Consider the following 22,707-nt stretch of genomic DNA (forward strand, 5'->3'; position numbering starts at 1 on the left):
GGAAGGTCGGAGCCCAGAACTGAATTTTAGACCTCTGTACCATGAGGCGAATGTGCTAACCAGGCGGTCACTGTGCGACCCAAAGTATAATTCAGTAATTGATTTTAAAAAAACATTTTTTTTCCCAAATGTTCATTGAAGAACTCACTACTGAATTGATTAAAAAGGTTGAGAAATGTCTCAATGTTTTCTATAGTTTAAACAGGTGCCCCCCCCCACGAAAATAATTACCTTGCCGTACATGCTCATTCTTGTTATTTAAAAATGTATTTAATTGAATAAACAGGAGCATAAATGTCTCATCTTTCCAACTGTATGAAAACACAATGTCATGTTTATTCAACAAATGTCAGTATGTACACAATATATATTTAGAACATGAGGAGAAAAAAGGATGGAGGTAAACAATGTTATATTGTACAGAAAATGCGAAAATCCAAGACGTGCGTGAAACAATTCAAGCATAATGCTATGGCTAAATAAATACTCGCTGGCAACTTCTAGTAGGGACGTTCTATAGTCATTTCATTTATGGAGGACACTGAGGGGAGAAAAAAAAAAAGAGCACTGACGACTCTAGCTCTCCTTGCCCACGTGCTAGAGCCTGACAGTTCTTCTAATTAAAGCTAAAGTCATTCAACATAAGTGTTTAAAGCAACCTTATGATGGTCGAGGTATCACTATCTACTGTAGATGAATGAAAAGAATGATGTATTAATTGTCTGACTGTGGAGTGGAGCTGGTGACGGACGTGCGCTGCGAACCCGTCGAGACGTTGAGCGACGACGAGCTCCGCAGCGGAGAGACGGACAGGCCTCGCCGCCGCATCTCCTGCATGGCCCTCTCGCTGGCAGTACACAGACAACCACACTTGTGTGACCACACTACTGCATTTTTATTATTATTATTTTTTGGTAAGCCTGTCATAAAGTCCCATCAGAACAGCTCTAAGGTCCTAATTCTTTCCTTGGTAAACTTCTGATACTGTTCTGCTTTAGAAATCAAGTTGCCATCTTCACAGTACAGGAAAAGCAGCTGAATATTGTTAAAGGTAACATTTCATTGAAAATAAATAAAACACGCAATGACTCTGCTAATTGAACACCAACTCAAAATGAGGTGTTTTTTTTTTTGTAGAAGCATGTGTGTCGACACTGCATATGGGCTGAGTGATACTCGTCGCATCGCTCAAGTTGCAATTTGTACGTTCCGGTACAATGCGTGTTCATTCATTCAACACTAGGTGGCGGTCATTGAACTCACCGTTCAAAGCGCTCTGACGTCAGCTGTCTGTTGAGGATGTCCATCTCTGTCTGCAGCTGACAGACTTTGTTGCGCAGGTTGGACACGTCCCTCGCGTGCTCGGCGCTGTCATACGGCAACATGGGGGTTGGGGTGGGGGGGGGGGAATACATCAATCACTCCGTATCCTTGATATCCTACTTTCGGTCGGTGTACTAATAGGCTCTTTATCCTGACTAGAAAGACAAGTCAGCAATGGCTTTTTCGATACGCGTCAGGCTGGTCCGAGTCCTTACTTCTTGTTGTCGGCCAGGGTGAGCCTGTCGCGCAGGACCTTGAGCTCGGACTCCTTCTCGCTGGCCGTCAGGTGGGTCTGGAACTCCTTGTTGCGATTGGTGGACAGCAATTTCTCCAGATTTTGCACCGCCAGCCGCTCGCTGGCCAGTTGCTTTTTCAGCAGCTGCGCTTCGGAGCGCACGTCCTCCAGCTCTCCTTCCACCTGAGGGTGGGACCGAGATCAATTTTAGCAAAGCGAGTATATCTTGCTGAACATTGACATACAGCATAGTGGTGCCTTGACTTAAGAGCGCCCCAACTTAAAGGTTTACGAGCCATCCATTTATTGCTTTGAGTTGCAGTATTTGGGAAACAGATTGAGATCGGGCGAACGAAAATTTTTAAAGTCTATTATTGTACAGATTAAAATCGTTCCATTGAATAATCGAATGAGGCACGCATGCACTCATCCATCGTCCTGACACCGAGAGCCCCTGCTCACCCTCTCGAGTTCCATGCTCTTGGATGTGACCTGTCGCACGGTGAGCTCCTTGGCAGAGTCCAGCTTGACGCAAAGCTCCCTGACCGAGGCCAAATCGGAGGCGAGAGCCGCTTTCTCCTCCTGGGCCTTGTGCAGCTCCTCCTCAAGTCGGGCCATGGTTCGGGCCAGCGTTGACACTTTGCCCTCGTATGCCTGCAGAGCTTGGATATTCTGGAGGTGGGGGGGGAAAAAATGTACATCAATGCAATTCAAAATGATGAGTGTTTTCAATTGAATTCGGTTAACCGGGATCGTGTGTCTCACCTGCTGGATCTCAAGCTCCTTGTGGCTGACGGTTTCATGCAGGTGCCGGCGTTCCGCGTCGGACGCGAGGAGCTCCAGGCGGATGGAGTTCTTCAGCTCCTCGATCTGCTGCAGCCTGCGCTCCCGCTCCTCCACGTCCAAGTGGGCCGCGCGGTAGCGCTCCAGCAGGTCCAGGTTCTCCTGATCCTGGGGAGGCCAACAGTTCACAGTCAGCTGATGCTTCACAAAAGGGAAATACCACAAAACCAAGCAAGCACGCCAGCAGAAGAGGCTGGGGACAAATGAATTTTCGTATTTGGCTGCTTGAGGAGTTTGGTAAGCCAGTCCCCTCTTTGAAATAAATTGCCTCCAATTAACTTTATTTTCCATTCTCAGTGAGCAGAGAGGTGAGGCACGGGCAGCTATGTATGGAGGAGGAAGCGTAAGGATGCAGAGAGTTTAGAAAAAACTGACGGTTACAGTTACCTACACAGATGCCTTTTGATTAATGTGCATTGTCCTAAAAAAACATGGAACCAGCGTGTACTAGTCAGCCCCAAGGACAACATGAATACTCCATGAGTCTGATCCACTGTGACACTGCAACTTTGGTCAGAATTAAAACCAAAAAAAAGATTGTCAACTTTTTATTTAGTTAATTTTATTTCTCAATGGATCAAACATTCTATATTTTGTTTAAAAATCAAATAAACTGTGTGGAATGCAGATTTACAATCATGTATGTGTATGGCAAATTTCCCTTGCCTTTTTCTGCAACAGGTTCTCAATTTTGGCCACTGCGCAGATGTAAGAGTGCACTCTCAGTTTCAGCTCGTCGCGCTCACGCAAAGCCTCCTCCATCTCCATGGTGACCGCCTAGACGAGACAACAGAGGCGGAGCTCGGCTGTTCATTCTTTGCTTTTCCAAACATGATGATCAGAAGGACGTGATGCGCACTTGGTTCTCTCTGGTCATCGTCGCCAGGTCATCCTGAAGCCTCCTCTTCTCCCTGACTGTGATCTCTTTGGTTTTCTGTAGTCCCGCCACCTCCATCTGGGCTTCGTCGAGCTGTTTCCTGAGACTGGCGATCTCCCTCTCGCGGCTATTTAGCGCCCCCTGCAGTTGACTAAAACACAAACGTGTCAGATCACACAAGTCTCAATTAGGTATGGTGACGCCTTAAAAAAAAAATGGAAAAAAGCCTACTCACGCCACAGATTTGTCCATCGCGGTGACTGTGTGCCTAACATCCTCAAGTGTCTTTGCCTAAACAGACAAAATGACATTTGCAATTAGAAGCTATGGAAACTATTGTCACATGGTCCCAACAATGTTATTTGAAAAGCTTAACCATCGAGTTACGTTTGTTTCTCAGCAACAGAAATAATCCAAAAATGTCCGAAAAAAACCCCCTCAATGACACACAAAACAGGAGGGTTCATAAACAAAGCTTTCATCCAGAGATTTGGAAGAGCGACCTTGTTTTCAAGTTCCTCCTGAAGAACAACCAGCTTCTCTGCTTTTTGATCCACCTCATCTTGCAGGACATCCTTCTCCTTATCCAGCGCAGAGAATGAGTGCTGAATCCGTTCCGCCTCTTGCTTGTGCTTGGCCACCTGCTGACGCAACATCCCTGCGAGACAAAAGCAGAGAATTCAGCGGCAATCATTAAAAAAATAAATAGATCAAACAATCATGACAAATCGTCACCTATGGTCTCATCCTGAATTTCCATCTGTTCGTTAGCGGCGTGCACCTCGGAGGTCTTCACAGACAGCTTTTGTTGGAGGTCGGACAGCGAACACTGCATCTGCTCCTGTTGCAGCCTGACATGCAGAAAGAGAACATCGACTTTTAGAGACAAGCAATCTATTGAACAGGAATAAGTGTCCTATGATATATGTTAAAGAACCCCCCGCCCCGAAAAAAGGGGCTTATTGTCAAACAGTGGCCTTATGTCATTGCTGTGTATGACCAAAAATCCACACCTGCAGTCTGACTATCTGAAAGGACCATGTTGTGGCAGACGTCATTTCCGAGTGAACAAAGTCGTGATTGTTTGACTTATTCAATCGAATTTATGACGTGCTAGCAGTAAATCATTCAAATATAGAAGCATAATAATATCAGAAAAACAATAGATTGTTCTGTACAGCATTTGTTTGTGTCTAAGGAAACGCATGGCTCTGTAAATTTACTTTCAAAATTTTAACACTGCCAAAAATGGTTGCTTCAAACCAAACTGGCTGACTTCCTGTTCAATTTTGCAACGTTTTTCATGCGTGCCGTTATGATAGAGATGTCCACCCAGTTTTGTGCTGATTGGTGAAATGGCTGTTGGGGGTAAATTGTTCTTAATTTTTTTCCTTTTTTTTTTTTTAACTTTTTCCTCAAGAGTTGGTGACGACGTGTTCCCAAATCCTAAAACGGATCAAATTTGACTCGGGGACACATCTGAAAGAAATGGTGATTCATTACAAGCTCCATTGGCCACAATTTAAAGGAATGAAGTGTTGTGAGGTTTCTCGACAAACCTCAATGCTGAAGCCGTTTTCCTGTGCTGCGCTGCCTCTTCGGCGTTTTGAAGCAGCGCACTTGACTGGATGTCCAGTTTCTGCTCCATGTCCCGCTTGCTGTCCTTTAGCGCGAAGAGCTGCGAACGCAGCTCTAAGTTCTCCTGTTCCAGCTTCACACCAAAAAGTCAAAAGCTTTTTTTTTTTCTTCTTTTAAATAGAATGTGCAGTAAAGTTAGAAGCAGAGGCATTCATGTCATTCAGGGTTCTTATCCAAGACAGTGGAGACTTCAAACTCGAGTTTGGCAAACATGGAAAAATAATGCATCACATGGGAAAATAATGATCCGGGCTTACAATGTGAATGCCATTCTGCATGTCTGGTATCCGCTTTTCTTGCCCATGTCCATTTGGAAGAGCCGAAGTCTGGCCAACCTAATGAAGAAGAAGAAGAAAGTGGGAAAAAAATGCTCATATTTGTCCAGATTGTCAGCATTGGTTCTTTTCCGCGACAGTTTGAAGGACTGCCGTCGACCAATCAAATAACATCGATATCACAGACTTGCAGGCGTGCCTTCAAGAACCAGATGAGAAGAGGATCTGAGGAACGGGCGGGGGGGGGGGGGGGGGGGGGGGGGGGCTTGTGGCTAGCTGAATCGACAAAAGCAAACTCACCTGAAATTCCTCCATCAGCAAGTCTCGCTCTGCCTTAACCTGCAGGATTTTACTTTCTGCCAGCCTCAGTTCCTCTTTCAGGTTCAAGACGTCATCGGACGTGCTTGAGCTTTGACGGGCGTCCTTCAGCTGCTCTTGCGCCTGAATAAATAAAAGCTGTTAGAAGCCCATCTCTCACCCCCACCCAAAAAAAGAAACCTAGGGATGGAGAGGGGGGTGGATGAGGCTATTCACCTGGTAAAACATAACTTTGAAGTGGTCTCTCTCAGAAGTGAGAGCTTTCACGTTGGTCTGGATGTCCTCCATGCGCACCTCCACATCCTGCAGAGCCGCCTTCAGCTCGTCTCGCTCCTTCCCCAAAGTGAGCAAGTCTGACTCTGCAACGCCTCCCTGCGCAGCGTCAACATGCTCAAAATTGGACGACGGTGACCCCGCCCCGTCCATCGGTGGGCATATGGTCCACACACCCACCCATTATTTGTTCAAATTCCCAAGATGGAGACCATATAAAAACATTTTTACTCCTCCCCCACATTAGGGCTATGCAATGAATTGAAATTCAATTACACTCAATGACTACAAAATTGACATCACCGTAAAAAAATGGATTTGTAAATCATCTTACGGTCTACTAATACCCTAATTACCTTGCCCGCCGGACTCCTGCCCCGGACCGGACTACGAGCGGGGCTGCCGGCTCCCCGGACTCGTCTGCAGTGTTCGGCTTCCTGACGGTAGCGGTCCCGCTCCTCCTCAAGACTCTTGACGAAGGCGTCCAGGCGCGACGGCGAGCGTTCCCTGCCGCAGACGCCGTGTTTGGCTCGCAAGGCTTCCAGCTCCAGCACCATCTCTTTGTCTACAAATTCCATGTTACAATTATCATGACCAAAATAACTCATAGCGACGCTAATGGTTACAAGTTACACAAATGAGTAACACTAACAACACATGACACTAAACAGGGTAATTATCAAGAATCCAAAAATAAAATAAGTGACACAAAACGTACAAAAAGAGGAGAATTGCCTCGGAAATTTACCGGCAGCCATCATCTTCTCCACTTTGTCCTGCAGCCTGATTTTCTCCGCCTCCATGAAGTCCAGCGTTCCCTCCAGTGCCTCGTTCTGCCGACGCAGCTCCAGCAGCTGCTCTTCTTGAGAACCTTTTTCAAAGTCCCGCTCAGAAAGCTCCTAGAAAGAAGTTGCTCGAGTTGAATTACCCTGGTCAACATCATCATATAATTGTTATTTCACTAAATATTTTAAGTTATTTCACTCACCACTCTTATTTTTTTCAGTTTCTCCTCCAAATCGTCAATGACTTCTTGTTGACCCTGAATAACTTCCTGCAAAGGGGGGGGGGGGGGATCTTCACTCTTGGAGGGTTCTTGCTTTTGTTTAAATGGCAAATAGCATTAAGAACATGCTTTCGTCAAAGTATCCCAAGGATCAAGAACTGCAGGCTCTTATTTTGAGTTGAAATCAGCCACTGCTCTTTTTCTCACGTGCAAGGCCAATGCAGAGTACAGTTTATGTTACCATGACGACTTTGGGTGGATGTGTGCCTTTAAAGGGCGGGGCCTAGTGAGGAACATCCGGTGCCGACTCCAGCTCGGCATTTACGATGCTATTAGTTCAATGTGAGCGTCTTGTACATGCTCCTTGCAAGTGCTTTCATTTCGTAATTGCAAGTTTGACCGTTTGCGCCATTCAATAAACGGCTGAAAGTGTTTCTCAGACCATTGCTGTCCCATTTTTCTTTAGATTAAATCGAGCTGCGGTATATCCGCAGCTCCATTCAAATTTTGGCTTAACGATGAAAAACGCGGGGCACTGCATTTGTACATTTTCCCATCATATGTGGTCTTCAAAATTTAAATAATGTCATATTCTCACTTTATTATTACGCAACTCCAGGTCGGCCATTTCCAACGCTCTCTCGTTATCCATCTCCATCCGCTTGGCCAGGCCGTCGATGTGTGTCAGCTCCTGACACAGTTCAAAGTTTTTCAAAGAGAGGTCGGCCACTTTGCTGGAGGATTTGTGCTGCAGTCCCTCCACCTTCTGCTCCAGCGCCTTATTGTTCTCTTGCAGGTATTCGACCTGTTTGACATACACAGATTTTTTTTTTTTGGGCCGGCCAGAAGAGTGCCTGAGCTTTCCTGACAGAGCGACGTGCGCACCTGAAGGTTGAGGTGGGCGATCAGTTTCTCGTTGCTGGCGTTCTCAGCCTCCAAAGAGACGGCATCGCGAGGTCGGCCTCCGTGAAGAACGCGGTTCAAACGGTCTATCTCATGGTCCCTCTCACTAACCTAAAAGAATTGGCCAGAGATTCACTTTGAATGTGAATGAAACTTTATCTCATGACAGACCGGTTACTTACTTGGGTGTTTAGGAGTTGCATGCATTCATGGGACTCGTCTAGCTCCGATGTGACTTTTGTGACTTCATCCTGCAGCTCAACAATCCTACGGATCAAAAATGGCAGACGGTTTAAGTGATTACGAAGTGTTTTCACTATTTAAAATGGGTGTCTTATTAACATGTGTATGAAAATGCTTTTGCTTTTTTTTTTTTTTAAAGCAACCTGTTATCAGCCAATTGTAGGAGATCTGCTATGTATGGATCATCAGGTTGGGCCACGGGATACCCAGATGTCGCAGGTGGAGGAATGAGCTCATCGGTCTGCATTCTCTGACGTCGGAAAGCGATGCTACGCTTTTTCCCACCTGGTAAAAACATTTGACAAGACCTTCATTCAGTATAAAAAATAAAAAAAAACAACAACAGGGCCCGCCCCAGGTTTCGCTGTTACCTGGCGTCTGCACCACAGCTTGCAGGTTCTTCTCCTGCAGCTGCAGAATGCATTCAGCCTTGGCTTTGCTGTCCTTCTCCAGGCAGCGGACCTTGTGCGCGTACTGATTATTCAAGAACCTCAGGTCGCACATGTCATGGTCCAGTTTTCTGATGCGGCTTTTCAGCTCTAAAACAAGGTGAAGAGTAGTATTGTTTGGAATGGAAGATGTCATCATACAAGGGCATATTTGACTGTTGTTTCTATTTGCTATGCGTTAAATGCCTTCGTGGCAATCATAGGTTTGATGCTGTATTGTGACATTTTATGAGTTTGTGCTCAGAGTAAGCCAGAAAAAAATACAGAAGTAAGATTTCAGTAGTTTCACTTTTTTTTTTGCTCATTGTTATTTTTCATGGCTAAAAACACACTCGTGTACTGAAACAATGGCTAGGCCCCTGTCATCCCATTTTACCTCGAGTTACGTGCTCCATCTCCTCCTTCACCTTGAGGAGGTCAATATGAAGCTGGTTGTTCTCGCTGACCAGCCTTGCATTATCTGCTCTGTAGGGCTCGAGGAGGACGTCACAATTTTGGCTTTGTTTTTCCGACTTTGCTGAGAGTTTGGCATTGCGCAGGCTTTCGGTTGTGTGAACCAGATCACTGAAACAAAGAGCAGTTATTGTGCTTTTATTTAGATCAGTGATTCTCAACCGGTGGGCAGACACAAGAAAATATGCTCACTTAACACGGTAACTACGGTTTTTCATTTAATTGTAATATTTTTTTTTATACATACTAACACTAATTCAATTGAATTTAACATAGAAATTGACATGAAACTGTCCACTCTTTTGCAAGGAGAAGTTACCTGAAAAGCTTCTCAACGAGCGGCAGGTTTTCAATCCCCAGAGGATGCCTGTAGCCCAGCTGGTCCAGACGCCTCCTCAAGTTAACGAATTTCCTCTCGGCGCTGCTCTCCATGACTCTTAAGAAACACTTGCGAGTCCAAAATGAACAGTAAACTGTGCACAGTCGTGAGCCAATGTGTTAAACTACCACTAATGGAGCTGTTTGCAAAACTACTTAGCTAGCTAGCTCACATTAGCCAACATTTATCAACACATTTTTTAGGGTCTTTTTCAACCCGCTCGGTCACCATAACAGCGCATTAGAATAATTTAACATGACAGTTTAAAAATGTCAAGCTTTAACTCAATCTACGTTCTTTGGCGCGAGGAAGCACTTTAGTCTGACAGCTACGACAATTTAGCATGACAGAAATTGATGCTATCTTAACAAGCAACCCATGACACGAGCTAATATCATGTCAATAAATATGATTTAAGGAGAGCGTGTGGCAAGAAATAGCGTTTTATAAGCGGTGGCAAAAGTTTGAAAAGAGCGCCGATAACCTCAGGTTAGCGTTCGTCACCATGGATGGAAGGAAACGAAGAGGGTGGCGCGCGTTTTACTCACCGGAGTCGCCCGTAGTAGCAGAACCGGAAGGGCGGTGTAGAAGAATCATTAAACCACCTTTACTGAACCAAGAAAAAAATTAAGAATACAATTTCAAACTAAATAACAACAATAATAATAATGATAACAGAAAAAAACGTCTCCTTTTTAAGAGAGATCTGTTACAAGAAGGCGGGCCACAATTAATTTCAACAATAACAGTAACAATACAATCCATGTATAAAATATATATATTTAAAATTATACAGAGACTAGCCAGTTTGAGTAGACTCTGAAGGTATTGCAGGAGCAACGGTGAAAGTATAATAAGATGCTCTTGCTGGCCTCAATTTGCACAGAAGGGACTCACGATGTGAGATTGGTGGAATTTTGAATCGTCAATAATTTGGATATAACATTGAACTAAAAGCAGGCGCTTCCAAATATTAGACCCCAAGCAATACCTGCTCATGAACCTCTTGCTCCGTTTTTTTCCATCCTTGCACTAGCCAACTTGGACAAGAAAAACATATTCATAACAATCTGCAAATATTAGTATATATAATAATCAGCATCTTGAAAAGCTGTCTTATTTATTTATTTATTTTTTGAATTATTTGTTTATTGGAGAATTATTGATTCTGTAGTGCTCTGGATGCGTAAGGCAGAGCTCAATCCGCTTATATTGCATTTTTGTATAGTCCTGACAAACAAAACAAAACAACAAAAAAAGAAGACTAGAAAAATACTTTGGTGGCTGCAATTTTATTAAAAACATGGAGCAAAGAAATAAATGAAACGTGGTCAGTGCGTTAACGTGGTAAAACTAGTGGATAGCATGTCCGCCTTGCAGTTCAGGTTTGCAATCTCAGCTTCATTCCGCCCTGTGTTTCTGGGTACTCTGACTAACGTTAGGTTCCTTGAAGATTCTAAATTGTCCATATGTGTGAATTGTTTATCAGGACATACCCCACCAAGCGCTATAAAAAAAATGGATGGACGGATGAATAAACGTGGTTTGTGCATATTTATCCAGAGCGTGTCAGTAGTGAGTCATTGTCAGCGAGGCTAATGTGATTGAGCGATGCTGGAGAAATACTCCAGCATGTCCTGAATGGTAAACTCCATGGTGATTCCAGAACCAGGGTAACACCTGCCGATCAAGTCTTCAAAATGTTTGTACTGCCGGATGAACTCGTCTTGCGTGGAGTGCCACACCACCTGCAGGAAGCGCACACGAGCGAGGACACGTTGAGAAAGTTTAATTTAATTTTTTTGTGACATTGTAGTAGATTTAACGTGCCCGCCATGTTCATGGGATTTCCTCATTACATCTTTTCATTGCATTATGTTTTTACTTTATTTTTTTATAAAATACAATATTACAGAGTGCTATTTTTTCCAATTAAAATATTTTTTTTCTGGGTGGTGGGAGCGGCCGAAACAGGAGCAAAACAGTGGCAGTAATTTGAATGACTGTCTATGCTGCCCCCAGCTGGCCAAGGCGAGCAGCACAATGTCAAAAAAAAAACAGCAGCAAAAAATGTGACAAATAAGATTTATGCTAGAGAGGAAAAATTATTTGTGATTCAAGTGTTTTAAGTTACATGCCTGGTCGCCTATCAGATTCAAAAATGTTTAAAAAGCTCGGATTTGTATTACACCAATCGTATCTCACCTGTAGCAGGCTTTCCTCTTCACACAAGTGTTTGTCCACCTTCTTGTAGAGGTTGTCCAGGCCCTTCTTGACCTCTTTTCCAGGGTACTCTTTGATGACCTTGCGTAGCTCCTGCTTGTTGAAGGCCAGCTGATAGCTCACCTCCTCTTCACGGATTCCTTGCGCCACGCGAGCTTCCACGCCCTCAAAGAAATGCTGCACCAAGGCAATGATGATGATGATGATGATCAACTTGCTGTGTTAAGCACAGGTGAAGATGCTTTTATTTTTATTTTTTATTTTTTTGGCCTTACGTTGAGCTTTTCCAGAGGCTGACCCAGAGAGTTGATAACATAGGACTGCAGGTGGTCCGTGTATTTGTGCTTGGCCTCGCGCCTCTCCGCATCCAGGCAGGAGATCTTCAGCTGAGATAGCGTGGAGAAGATGTGGTGGAAGTTCTCCATCATCACCACGTCCCGCGGCGTCTTCTGGCTCTCGTTGGCCACTTTTTCCACTGAGGAAGTCGAGGCGCTCGTCAGAGCTTTGCCTACGTTTAAAAAAAATATATATATATATGGGTCAGGGTTCTTACCGTTCATGAAGACGGCCCTGATGAGCTTGACGTAAGCTTTGTCGAGGTCTCCGCGACGTTCCGCATTTCGGAAGATGGTCTCGGCCAACTCGGCAAACTCTTCGAAGCCGGTGACGAAAGGCAGGATGCCAACTTTGCTCTTCTTGGAAATTTTCACTTCCTCCATCTGTCTGATCTGGACAGACTGTGAGGAAGAAAGGCACATTATTAGAAAGATTAAAGAAAGTTGAAATAAAAAGGGTACACACCCCTGTTAAAATTCCATGTTTTTTGGTGAGAGAAAAAAATGAGCCCAAGATAAAGATTTTCCAATTGTTAATGTGACTTACTGTACAATTTATATTATCCCACATAATTTCTTCTTTCAAACACAAGCAAAGTTTTGTTTGAAGACCGACGGGTTTTGATTGACCAAACCTTGACTAAGGCCCCTGCAGCAAATGAAGAAACTGTTTTTTTTGGTGTGGCTCCTCAACATGATCGCTGGTGACAAATGTATTTTTCTTTTGGAATTATGGTGAAAGAAATACAACCCCGGCTTCAAAATTTTGCTTTCCGAAATGCATGAGGAAAAATGTGTTATGGTCTGACGAAACCAACCACAACCCCAGGTATAAACCCAAAAGAAAGTCTAATGTCTCATGCCATAGCTTGTCTTGTAGAAAAAAAAGGCATGCTGTCATCATAATGTGGCATGGAAAAGTGCTGAGGATTTTTTTTCCAGGTTCATCCTGTGCCCCCCCCCCCCATGCCCTCCACCCTTCCATCAAGGAGCAAAACTCCAATCTTGGCAATTGCAAACTTAAAGTTGGTGAGTATTAGTCACTTTTTTTTTTTTTTATTACTTGCAGCATGGCTTGGACCCTGTCACTGTCAGACAGATGTTAAGATGCATAACACGCAATACCGAATGCCGATTCAACGTTGGCCCGAACCACAAGCATTAGCCATCGTCGAATCACTAAGAATTATACACCCTACTCACGATGCATTTGTCAAAGTTTCTCTTGACGGTGACCAACACATTCCCCAGCGTGGTGCTGAGAAAGGACGCCGGGTCCACGTTTTCCGCCGTCCACACGTGGTGGCTCATCTTCACCAGCATGTACAGCGAGTGAAAGCTGTCCATCTTGTCGCCCAGAGCGATGAGGCTGTTGAGCTCCGGCTCGATGCTCTGGAAGACTTTGTTCATCATCAGACGCACCATGTCTTTGCTTTTGAAGGGCAAGAAAATGGAGGAAAAACGGGAGAGGATGCTGTGAAGCTACTGTAGTCGACGGAATTGAAGTTAACGTGAGTACTCACTCTGATGACAGGGAGTGTCTGTGTTCCGCCTGGGGAGGCATTCTTGAAGGCACGCCGCCATCCGAATCCTCGGCTTCCGGCTGACAAAGAAAAGGAAATAAAACATTACAACTCTTGCCAGACGTTTGAGGGTGTTTATGAGGGATGACAGCATGCCTGCATCTGTTATTGCTTTGTAAGTGGATGTTTCGGGGAGAGCAGAAAGAACACGAGGGCATCGTTGGACAACCAAGGGATGCCATGTCGTGCTTTGCAAAATGGTAAAAGTGTTGATGAAAGGCCTACTTGATTTTCATGTGTGGAAAAAACACAAATACAAACTGCATTGACGATCACATTCTCAGAACATGTTTGACTGGATTTTCACACAATATACAACTCGAGTGCATTTGCTGTTCCGAACAGGGAAGTTGGGTGAATTACTGTGAAAACCCTTGGAACCGCTTGACGAAACTCTCATAAAGTTGACACTTTTTTGACCGAGGCACTAAACTGCTGTGCTCTCCTCAATCGCTTTCAATTCAAAACCATAGAAATTTTACTGCTATGTTCAATGTTTATTGAACATGACAAATCTCTGAAGCAAAAAAATAATAATAATAAATCACCTGAGCCAAAGGAGGCAAGACGGGCGGGGGCTGCTGCAGCTTGAAGAATTTGCTGATGAAGTCTTGTTCGGCGAGGCACAGTGGCTCCAGCTCACTGAGGACCTGCTCGAAGATCTGCAAACAACCACTCCGGTTTATTAACTTAATTCCTCACCTAGCCTTCGCCGTCGGTGGTACCTTGTCAAACTTGGTGCGATCGGCCACATCCAGGTCGGAGGCCGACATGTTGCCCATATCCAGCAGTGAGGACGACTGCGAGCGCCGACTGTTGGAGCCCTGCACGCTCAGTTTATTTAGGCTGGACGTGGAGCCTGTCAGCTTTCCGGAGCTTCCGTGAAGGCCTGAGTTGAACATGTGTTTGAGTGAAATGAAAGAAGTACGTTGGCGTTGACCAGGGGTGTCCAAAGTTTTTTTGGTATGCTCGGGCCACACACTAGAGGTGACATATTGACACATGCTCGTCCGGCACTATGTACGATGCGTAGCTCTGATGCTTGGCCTCATAGTGCCGACGGACATTATACTCCTTCATCACGGCAAAATCTTCATCGTAAATCAAACAGACACACTTTCCTTTGATTTCTTTGAAGAAATATTCTTTTTTCCCACCGTGTTCGAAATGTTCTGCACTCGCTTGCTATCGTTCGTTTCTGACTTGTGGTAAATGTTTTTCTTTGCTTAATTTTGTTTCGTGGAGAAGCGCCTTTTCCGTTACTGGCTCCATCTAGTGTTGAAACTGAGAAGTTCAACAGAGTTGAGCTCTAGCGCCATGTGCGGGGCATATTCAACTATATTTTCAGAATTTGCTGCGGGCCAATAAAAACAAACCGGTGGGCCGCAGTTGACCCGCGGGCCATAGTTTGGACACCACTGGCATAGACGAAAAAGGAGACGAACAAACATGTAAGCGTGAGCGTTCGAGCAGACACGGAAAGCATTGTGGGGAAGAAAGCACGGTGGGGAAGCTCTCTCCTGGCTTCTTACTTACTTTCCGTCTCTTGTTTGAGCGCGCTCTCTTTCCGCGGAAGCGTGGCTGCAGCCAGTTACAATAGGGCAGGCGTCAAAGACAGAGAGAGGTTAGGCTTAGTACATGCAGCACGGGTGTTAAAGACAAGCCACTCGGTATAAGATGAGGCGCGCTGCAGTGGACGGAGCCTCCAGACAACAAATCCCTGGGCTGCTTTCGACACAAAAACTTCACACAGAAAGTAGCGAGGCATTACTATCACCCACAGCAGATGACAAGCAGTTCTTTCACACCTTTCAAAGCTTGTGTTGATGAAAAGAAGTCAGTTGCAATGTGCAATGCAAATGGCCATTTGATTACGTTTCGTGGGATCTTAGTTATGACGTCACTATCATGGAATCTCTTCGGTCGAACTACCCTGAAGACACGTCCACCCTCGTTCGTGTTGATGGGTGAAACTGGTGTCAGTGTGTGATTTTTTTTTTAAGGCTTTCCAGGGAGGTGCTATAGCGTGAGAAATAACTGGTTCTAACCAAATTTACAGCATGTGTGTTGACAAGAAACCTACTTTTGTCTAATTGAAGCTCCTCACTCACTTTGAATATGCGAGGTCACACCTAAACTGCAACTTACGTTTATATGGGATAGCCCGGGTTAAACATAAAACGTAACGGGGCTCAGGTTACATTTGAGAGAGATCTTAAAAAAGGAGTGTTACAAACTCACTCGCAAGGCTAATAATCGGCCAACTTACCAAACTTGCCCTTTGCCTCCTTGCTCGTTCCCGCCATCTTGATCTTGGCAATCTCGAAGAAGTCTTTAATTTCTCGTTCATACAGTCGGCTCATGTAGTCCACATAGGTCTGGAGAAAAATACAATAAAATAACTACAGTGCTGTATATTCCGGTCCAAAAAAATGACTCCAATTATGCCACTGAATTAAAACAATGGAAGTGTAAAGGTGGCCCCGAGTGTGTGATTACTAAATAATTCAACAAGCGCAAGAGAGGCTCTTGGAGCAGTCAGGGGCGAGCTGTCACGCCATAGTAAGAGCACTGACCCTCGACAGGCCCTCGTACTTCTCCCGGTGGGTGATCTTCAGCCACTCCATGAGCTTGGCGTAGCGCAGAAGGTCCCGGTGGAGGGGGCTGTGCTTGGGCAGGGTCAGCTCCACAGTGTGCTGAGACAGGGTGGAACTCTGGTCGTGGCCCTAGATGGCACAACAAGGAACATGCGGGTCATAAATGCTCGATTTAATGTATAACCGACTGACTCACAAGCAACCATTCACACCTATGGACGATTTCGTCTTCGCTGAACCTAACATTTCGGGAATGTGTGAGGAAGTATGCCCCGCAATGTACGAGGGCTCACTATGCCGGTATCTTAAATAACGGATACACGTAAATTGTCAATTTTACATGCACGGGCGAAAACACGCACACCACTTCGGCATGTCATTTGCACTTCTCTCGTGTTACGTGTGTTGGTTGTCCTGCAACGCAGGCACGCTTGTTAAAAGATGTGAGTCCTGCAGTGACAAAAATAACACACCATTAGCACCACGAACCTCAAAGAGGCCCTCTTCAATTTTTTTAGTCGAGGGGCCGTTAGGTGGTTAGAAACAAATTCCATGCACAGCTCATCAATAAGGGGGAAGGTTCTGGGGTGGGTGCGGTGAGGTGAGGCTACTCACTGGAAGTGACAGACAGGAAGACCTATAGAAGTGAGGGATGGTCATTTTGAAATGACTGAAGTGGTTGAACTGACAAGAGACAGAAACGGCAGCGTGGGGTGACTCGAAAGGAGACACTGACAATCGAGAAAGGGGATGGGGAGGAAGGACGTGGGGGGTGGAGGAAGGAAATGAGCTGGTCCAGGAAGTAGAGACAGAAGAGCAAAACAAGACTGTGGGGCAGAACAAGAAAAGATTGAGGCCTTGAACAGCAGCAAAATACAAACCCTTGAATCGGTTGGTCAGTTTTGTATCTTACCTTTTGTTGGGCTTGAAGGAGATGATAATTAGATGGTAAATATTGTGGAAAATTGACTTTTTAATTGCTTGCATACAAATATGTAGGCTGCAGAAGTAATTGTGTCATGACACATCCAAATACGTAAATTTTTTAATATGGCTTTTTTTACCAAGATGTGCATTGGGGCTAATTTGTACAATATGGGAACTGTTTGCAATTGTTAAAAAAAAAAAAAAAAAAAAAAAAAAAAATCATGATTCGGCCTCATTAAAAAAATTTTTTATAATTTTTAAATAATACAACAGTGGTTGTTGTCCCCACATAGAAAAAAAAACACATTACCTGGTGCACAAACACGTTGTTGAGATGATTGGTGAGACGCCGGGCGAACGTATCTCTTAGGTCGGTGAACAGGTGCTGCTGCTGCTTGACAGCCATCAGCTTGTCGTGGCCTACGAAGGCCAAAAATCCAGTTTACTTTGACGAATGGAACAAGCGTTTACGGGTTTACGGTGAGAAAAAAGAAAGAAACCCCCCCCCCCGACCTGGCAGGAGTGCCACGTTCATGCACTGCGAAAGGGCTTCGGCGGCATTGATGCAAGCCTCGATGCCTTTAGGAGATGTCAGGTCTCCGTCTTGCAGGGCTCTGATGTGGCCCTTGGACAGGTCCATGTTGTGCTAGGCGGCGAAAGACAATACGGTTACTAAGCAACAGGCGGCAGGGCTGAAATGATCAGCGATTCCACGAGGGGGATCCACAGTCTTCAGAGCAAAGCAGCTTTCAGGTTACCTCTTCGGGGCCTAAACAGAAGCACTGACCTACGTTTACAAACTGCATCCATCATTCCTCACCACTAGGAACTGGATCTCATTCAGCAGCTTGCCGTTGTTGGCGTTGCTGATTTGGATGAGACGGTTGCTCTGCGAGATCTGGTCCATCTGGTCCTTGACGCTCTGCAGCATCTCCTCGTAGCTGCTGAGCTTGCCCTCGATGGTGTCCACCTCGCCCAGCGCCTCGTCCAGCAGCTGCATCAGGGTGTTCACCTGCTTCTCCGACGCCATGATGGACTGGATGTTGGCCTTCAAAGTCACGGATGACGAGAGCAATTTGTTTCATGCCATTGTGAAGCTTTGAGGGAGTATTATGTAGCATTGGAACCTTTCTTTTTTTTCATTCTTAACTGGCATTAAAGGGGACATCTGATGTCAAATAAACTTTCTAACCGCTTGTAAACAAGTGCAGCAGAGTGCCGGCACACACCCATTGAGTGTGAAATTAAAATAGGGCTGAATGATTTTGAAAAATGATTTGTGATATTTTTTCCCCCTCAATATTACAATTGTTATTTCATAGACGATTTTTTTTTCAAGGTCCTCTACCTGTGGATTTTTTCCACAAATGCAAAGAATAAAATCATCTGTATTCCAGCAATTTTAGCCTTGTGGCTTAACCACTTCAATTGTTCATGTTTTATGAAGAAATGTGTGCCTTGAATTCCTGATCGTAAAATGGCCACAAGAGGGCGGCCAATACCAGTATCGATCATCATTGTGAGTACCGATACCTCGAAATAAACACCGCGTATCGGCCTGATACTGATACCTGGTATCAGTATTCATCCATTTCTAATATACACATTTGTGGTGCACAAGTGGATCATCATTTACATAATAACGCCCCCACGCGAGTGTTTCTGCCCATGACATAAATCAGGCAGGGTGGGGGAAGATCCAGAGCCACTTTCAATGACACCTACATGAATGTCATAGCAACACGGCAGGTGCCACATACACCCAGTGCAGTGTACAAGTGTCAAACTCAAGTCCCGGGGGCTGGTTTGCCGAGAAATATGTTTCATGATTACGGATTTGTTTGGTATAATTGTTGCACTCACCCCATCTAGCACCTGCAGCTCCCTGGAGAGCTGCTCGGCAAAGGCCTCCGCGTTGGAGATAGCGTACTCGCACACCTCCATCATGCCCTCAATGTCCTGTTCCTCGCGGGCGCTCAGCTCCTGGTAGTCATCCAGGGTATCCTCGTCGCCGCCAGCAACACTTTGGCTCTCGCCACTGGGCACTGATTCTATTGGCAAAAATAAATAAATAAAATCAAATAGAAGGGAACGTGAACAGCAAAAACATTAGCAAACCACATTGAAGTGGAAGATTTGACTGACAGGTGAAGACGTTCAGTGACAGGAAGCGGATATTTTCATACGTTGATCTCATGAAAAGTAGCCAGGATCACAAAACATAAGTGTAACAGTGAAATTCGGATGCGTGTGATGAGTTAATGCACAACCATCTTAACTTGGTGGATTGGCGATGGGATTGAGTGTCTTTTAATAACGGCGACTGGTGACGTCATGAAAAATCATGGAAAGGAATTCAGAGGAAGGAGAGAGGGAGCGAAGCTAAGGGCGAGTTAAGTCCTACCAACCTTCCGCTTTAGGAAGTTCTGGCCAGAGAAAGTTGAAGACAGAAAGAATAGAAATTTTATATAGAAAGCCATACCAGAAAGCAGAAAATACAGAGAAGGGTTGAGTAGTCACTCTACAAGCAGGCTCAAACAAAAATAATGCAGAGGCAAAAAGTTTACAATACGTCTAAGTTAGCGCACCTTCCAGCAGCTGAGAACTGACATTGACAAATTCCACCTTCTTCCTCAGGTAGCGCTGGTTCAGTTTCCAAATGCACGAGATGAACGAGTTCTTCTCAGCCGTGCTGCTGGCCACCCAGCGGTAAACCTTCTCAAAGTGAAGGTCGAACTCGGGGTTTTCCTGGGGCGATAAAGGCGAAGGCGTTAACTTTTTCACTGCCGTGGACGTTTATATTCGTCAGAGTGGAAGCCAAAAGTGCACCGTCACCCACTTATCGTACATATACACGTCAAGCACATTTTTCAAAGGGATCACGTTGAAAAAAATAAAACAATAAAAATAATAATAATAAATCAGCAAATAGGTGAATTTGTATGTATTCTGGATTTTAATTTGAGAAAAAAAATTGCAAATGCACCCTTTAAATTGCCTTCAATTTGCATGCTGTCTAGTTTAGCATCATTTTAAAAATGTTAAAAATGTAACTTTGCTTTGTGTGAAGGGGTGCAGTTGTTCCCCAACCTTGCTCGCATCTTTGGCGTCCACTTCGATCAAATCGCGGAGTTCCCACGTTAGCTGTCGTTTGTAAAAGTCTCCTTTGTCGGATTTCTTCACCTTGACCACTTTGACCTGCACGGGCCGCTCGGTGGTGACTGGAATGGCAGCAACCACAAGCAGATTTCATTTGTGACTTTTATCTATTCTTCTATGTTTATGGTGGAAGGTGGAGAACAAAATAAATCTCATGAGCCACATACCCGTGGCACACAAAAAGCAATTCTTCTTCTTTTTCCCCGCCTTGCAAACGTTTACGATGCCCAGTAGACGCTCATCGTTGGGCGTAAAGATGTCTCTCTGGAGGGCGTGCTTGATAGCAGTCATGGTGGATGCTGAAAAACATGTTATTCTTTATTATTCATGGATAAATAAATATTACAATAGAAATTAGGAAGAATTATTTTTGAATAGATATATTTTCCCCCCTAAATTTTGCAATGGCATTGTCATTCCTTTTTCAAGGTCCTCTTCCTATGTATTTTAATAAGTCTGATTACAACAATAATGCACACAAATTTGTGGCACTTGAACTTTGCATTTTTCATGAATCAACTACGGTGTTAAGATGTGGTCTGCACTACCTAAACCCTGACTGAACTTGACCAAACACTATATAAACAAATACAGAAAATAGGCAAATATATAAACGATAAACCGTACTAACTGATAGAGATTTTATTTAGTTATTCCCAACGCATACGTAGAGCCAAAAATGAAACATAAATTGTTGTGGTTGACAGTGGTGAAGAGGTTGCCACAAATGACATCCTCAGTGGCTGCAGCTAATGCTAGCTGGAACGCGCTAACGACAGACGCCATTACGTTGAAACTTAAAGAATACTAGAAATGCAACGAGCGTAACAACAAGCTGCCACATCCAGGAATGAAGTTTTAAATTCTTTAAATGCGATGTGAGGTAAATGACGGACATAAATGAAAGTCACTACCTTGTTGGAGTGAAATCCACCACCGCCGTCCGTCAACTACGCCCCGCCCCTTTTTACTTCCGGGTGGCGCGGCGACGTCATGAGATTTCTGGAGTTAACATTTGCGCATGCGTCATACAGTACACATAGATGACAATTTACGTGATAATAAACTATGATTTGTTGTTCATAAAACGTGTCAATCAGTGAAAATAGCATCCTTTTGTGGGTTAATTAGTTGTGAAATTTAAAAAAAATGTCTTTACTGCCCTTTAAAATATTTACAAAAGAAATGCAAACAAAAACAACACAAATTACCGGTATACACCCAATATTATACATTTTCAATTTCGATGTGCTTGTGGGTTAATAGCAATGTTTTTTTGTTAATCAGGAGCTGTCAGTGATTTATTTATTTATTTGATTATGAATCAGACATTGAAATTGGTTACAATACAATACAATACATTTTGATTTATATAGTGGTTGACTTTATTGAGCTAAATGACTCAAAATGCTTGCATCGTTAAAAATCAACCCCCTGCTGCCACACATTGACACAAAAATAAACACGTACACACAACTACGTACACAAATGGGCGCACTCGCACATCAGGTTCAAAATAATGAGATAATGACCCATGGCGTGATGCGCAGCAGGTCCTATACCACTACAAACTACAAAGTACAACCACAGTAATAAACATATATTTTTTGTTAAACATGCAGCAAGTCATATTGACCAATGCACACTTTTATGACACAAATTTATCAGGTGGTTTGAATTCATTCTTTGTATGGAAAACACCAGATTTGACGTTTTGGCGCATTTATTTTTTTTCCCTCTGATGCCATAAATACAACTCATGTTCTGAATTCCTTGATGCACAGAGGAGATTGACACAGAATGTCATCTGACCAAATGCAGTGAGTCAGCCATGACGGAGGGATGTTTAACGAGTGATTTGCACAGAATGCCCGGTGGTGCCATTTCCCACCTTGTTGTTATTGTGAGGAGACAACGCCAAATTCCCCACACGGTGAATGTGACTTTCACGGCCTTGTGTCTTTGTCATCATACATGCACCCCACGGGTGGCGTTTTGTATGATAAGATGACATTTTGTGATAAAACACACTCATTAGTTTGCATCGGCATACCCAATGATATCAACCCTGTCATACTTGTTCCGTTTTGTAGACAAAAGAATGCTGGAGTATTTAATGTGAGAGATGTCACAATAAATGTGTTTGGGTCAACATGACAGTAAAATCATTCTGCAAACGCACATGGCTGCTTTCTCCCCTGGTGCTTGGAGCATTTGCCACATTTTTCACGCAGTCATGACTCATTCACCCTGATGTGCACTTCTGACACTTTAATTTGCTCAATGTCAAAAGGCCAGTGCTGACGTCTGCACGGACGGCGCAAAACACACACCAAAAAATGTTCCAAATTGGCATGATTGCGGAAGCTCGTTGAGATGGAGCATCGGTAAAAGCGCGCGGGTCCGGCGTGTACTCCACCTGTGGTGCGAGAGTTCCTTTTTCAGCGGGCCAGGAAGGCCAGGGTGAAGCGCAGGTGTGACTGGCAAACAAAGGGGCTCCTCTGCCTTTGCTGCAACGTACATTTGACATTCACACTGCCGATGAGTGGCAGATAGCTTTTTCTTATCACAACCAGCTTGGAGTTTCTATCTGGATGGTATTTGGCGCGGCCCTTTTCGGGGTCAGCAGATTCCATCATCAGTCACATAGATAGGCACATAAATATAT

The 22,707-nt window shown here is 44.3% G+C and overlaps 2 protein-coding genes across 5 annotated transcripts; both read right to left on the bottom strand.

Annotated features, from left to right (window-relative positions):
* Positions 1-304: 304 nt before the first annotated feature.
* LOC147202872 (centrosomal protein of 135 kDa-like) lies at positions 305-9,725 on the bottom strand. 2 transcript variants are annotated; one of them, XM_086116405.1, is made up of 25 exons: positions 9,156-9,725; positions 8,760-8,947; positions 8,306-8,473; positions 8,078-8,219; positions 7,874-7,958; positions 7,674-7,802; positions 7,552-7,593; positions 7,387-7,479; positions 6,771-6,836; positions 6,531-6,681; positions 6,139-6,347; positions 5,726-5,881; positions 5,492-5,632; positions 5,174-5,251; positions 4,838-4,989; positions 4,014-4,129; positions 3,782-3,936; positions 3,514-3,569; positions 3,261-3,429; positions 3,068-3,178; positions 2,324-2,509; positions 2,021-2,230; positions 1,539-1,741; positions 1,264-1,368; positions 305-847 (listed from the first exon to the last, which is right to left on the bottom strand). In XM_086116405.1, exons 1-25 carry the CDS (start codon positions 9,266-9,268, stop codon positions 715-717), a joined length of 3,357 nt encoding a protein of 1,118 aa, XP_085972531.1. In that variant the 5' UTR covers positions 9,269-9,725; the 3' UTR covers positions 305-714. The 2 variants fall into 2 exon arrangements, with proteins under 2 accessions (XP_085972531.1, XP_085972530.1); XM_086116404.1 differs by having other exon boundaries at positions 7,387-7,593.
* A 763-nt stretch (positions 9,726-10,488) lies between these two features.
* Positions 10,489-21,010, bottom strand: exoc1 (exocyst complex component 1). Of its 3 annotated transcripts, XM_086116113.1 has the most exons (20): positions 20,954-21,010; positions 20,207-20,338; positions 19,971-20,101; positions 19,469-19,628; positions 19,289-19,306; positions 18,744-18,931; positions 17,701-17,928; positions 17,394-17,526; positions 17,191-17,300; positions 15,933-16,082; positions 15,626-15,734; positions 14,893-14,937; positions 14,082-14,245; positions 13,905-14,018; positions 13,297-13,376; positions 12,977-13,205; positions 11,992-12,175; positions 11,714-11,913; positions 11,421-11,615; positions 10,489-10,963 (listed from the first exon to the last, which is right to left on the bottom strand). In XM_086116113.1, the coding sequence occupies exons 2-20, from the start codon at positions 20,328-20,330 to the stop codon at positions 10,811-10,813; spliced, it is 2,715 nt and encodes a 904-aa protein (XP_085972239.1). In that variant the 5' UTR covers positions 20,331-20,338; positions 20,954-21,010; the 3' UTR covers positions 10,489-10,810. The 3 variants fall into 3 exon arrangements, with proteins under 3 accessions (XP_085972239.1, XP_085972240.1, XP_085972241.1); XM_086116114.1 differs by lacking the exon at positions 19,289-19,306; XM_086116115.1 differs by lacking the exon at positions 14,893-14,937.
* Positions 21,011-22,707: the final 1,697 nt, after the last annotated feature.

Source organism: Hippocampus guttulatus, chromosome 7 (assembly GCF_054856545.1).
Source record: "Hippocampus guttulatus isolate MCC_2025c chromosome 7, RoL_Hgut_1.0, whole genome shotgun sequence".
NCBI lineage: Eukaryota > Metazoa > Chordata > Actinopteri > Syngnathiformes > Syngnathidae > Hippocampus > Hippocampus guttulatus.

Coding starts and splice junctions, on each gene's coding strand:
- LOC147202872 (XM_086116404.1), bottom strand. CDS start 9,268: ATGGAGAGCAGCGCCGAGAGGAAATTCGTTAACTTGAGGAGGCGTCTG. Junction 8,220..8,305: donor AGCTGTGGTGCAGACGCCAG/GTAACAGCGAAA, acceptor TGTTTTTACCAG/GTGGGAAAAAGCGTAGCATC. Junction 5,882..6,138: donor GCAGGAGTCCGGCGGGCAAG/GTAATTAGGGTA, acceptor GACGCTGCGCAG/GGAGGCGTTGCAGAGTCAGA.
- exoc1 (XM_086116113.1), bottom strand. CDS start 20,330: ATGACTGCTATCAAGCACGCCCTCCAGAGAGACATCTTTACGCCCAAC. Junction 20,102..20,206: donor TTGCTTTTTGTGTGCCACGG/GTATGTGGCTCA, acceptor CTGCCATTCCAG/TCACCACCGAGCGGCCCGTG. Junction 19,629..19,970: donor ACGCCAAAGATGCGAGCAAG/GTTGGGGAACAA, acceptor TTATCGCCCCAG/GAAAACCCCGAGTTCGACCT.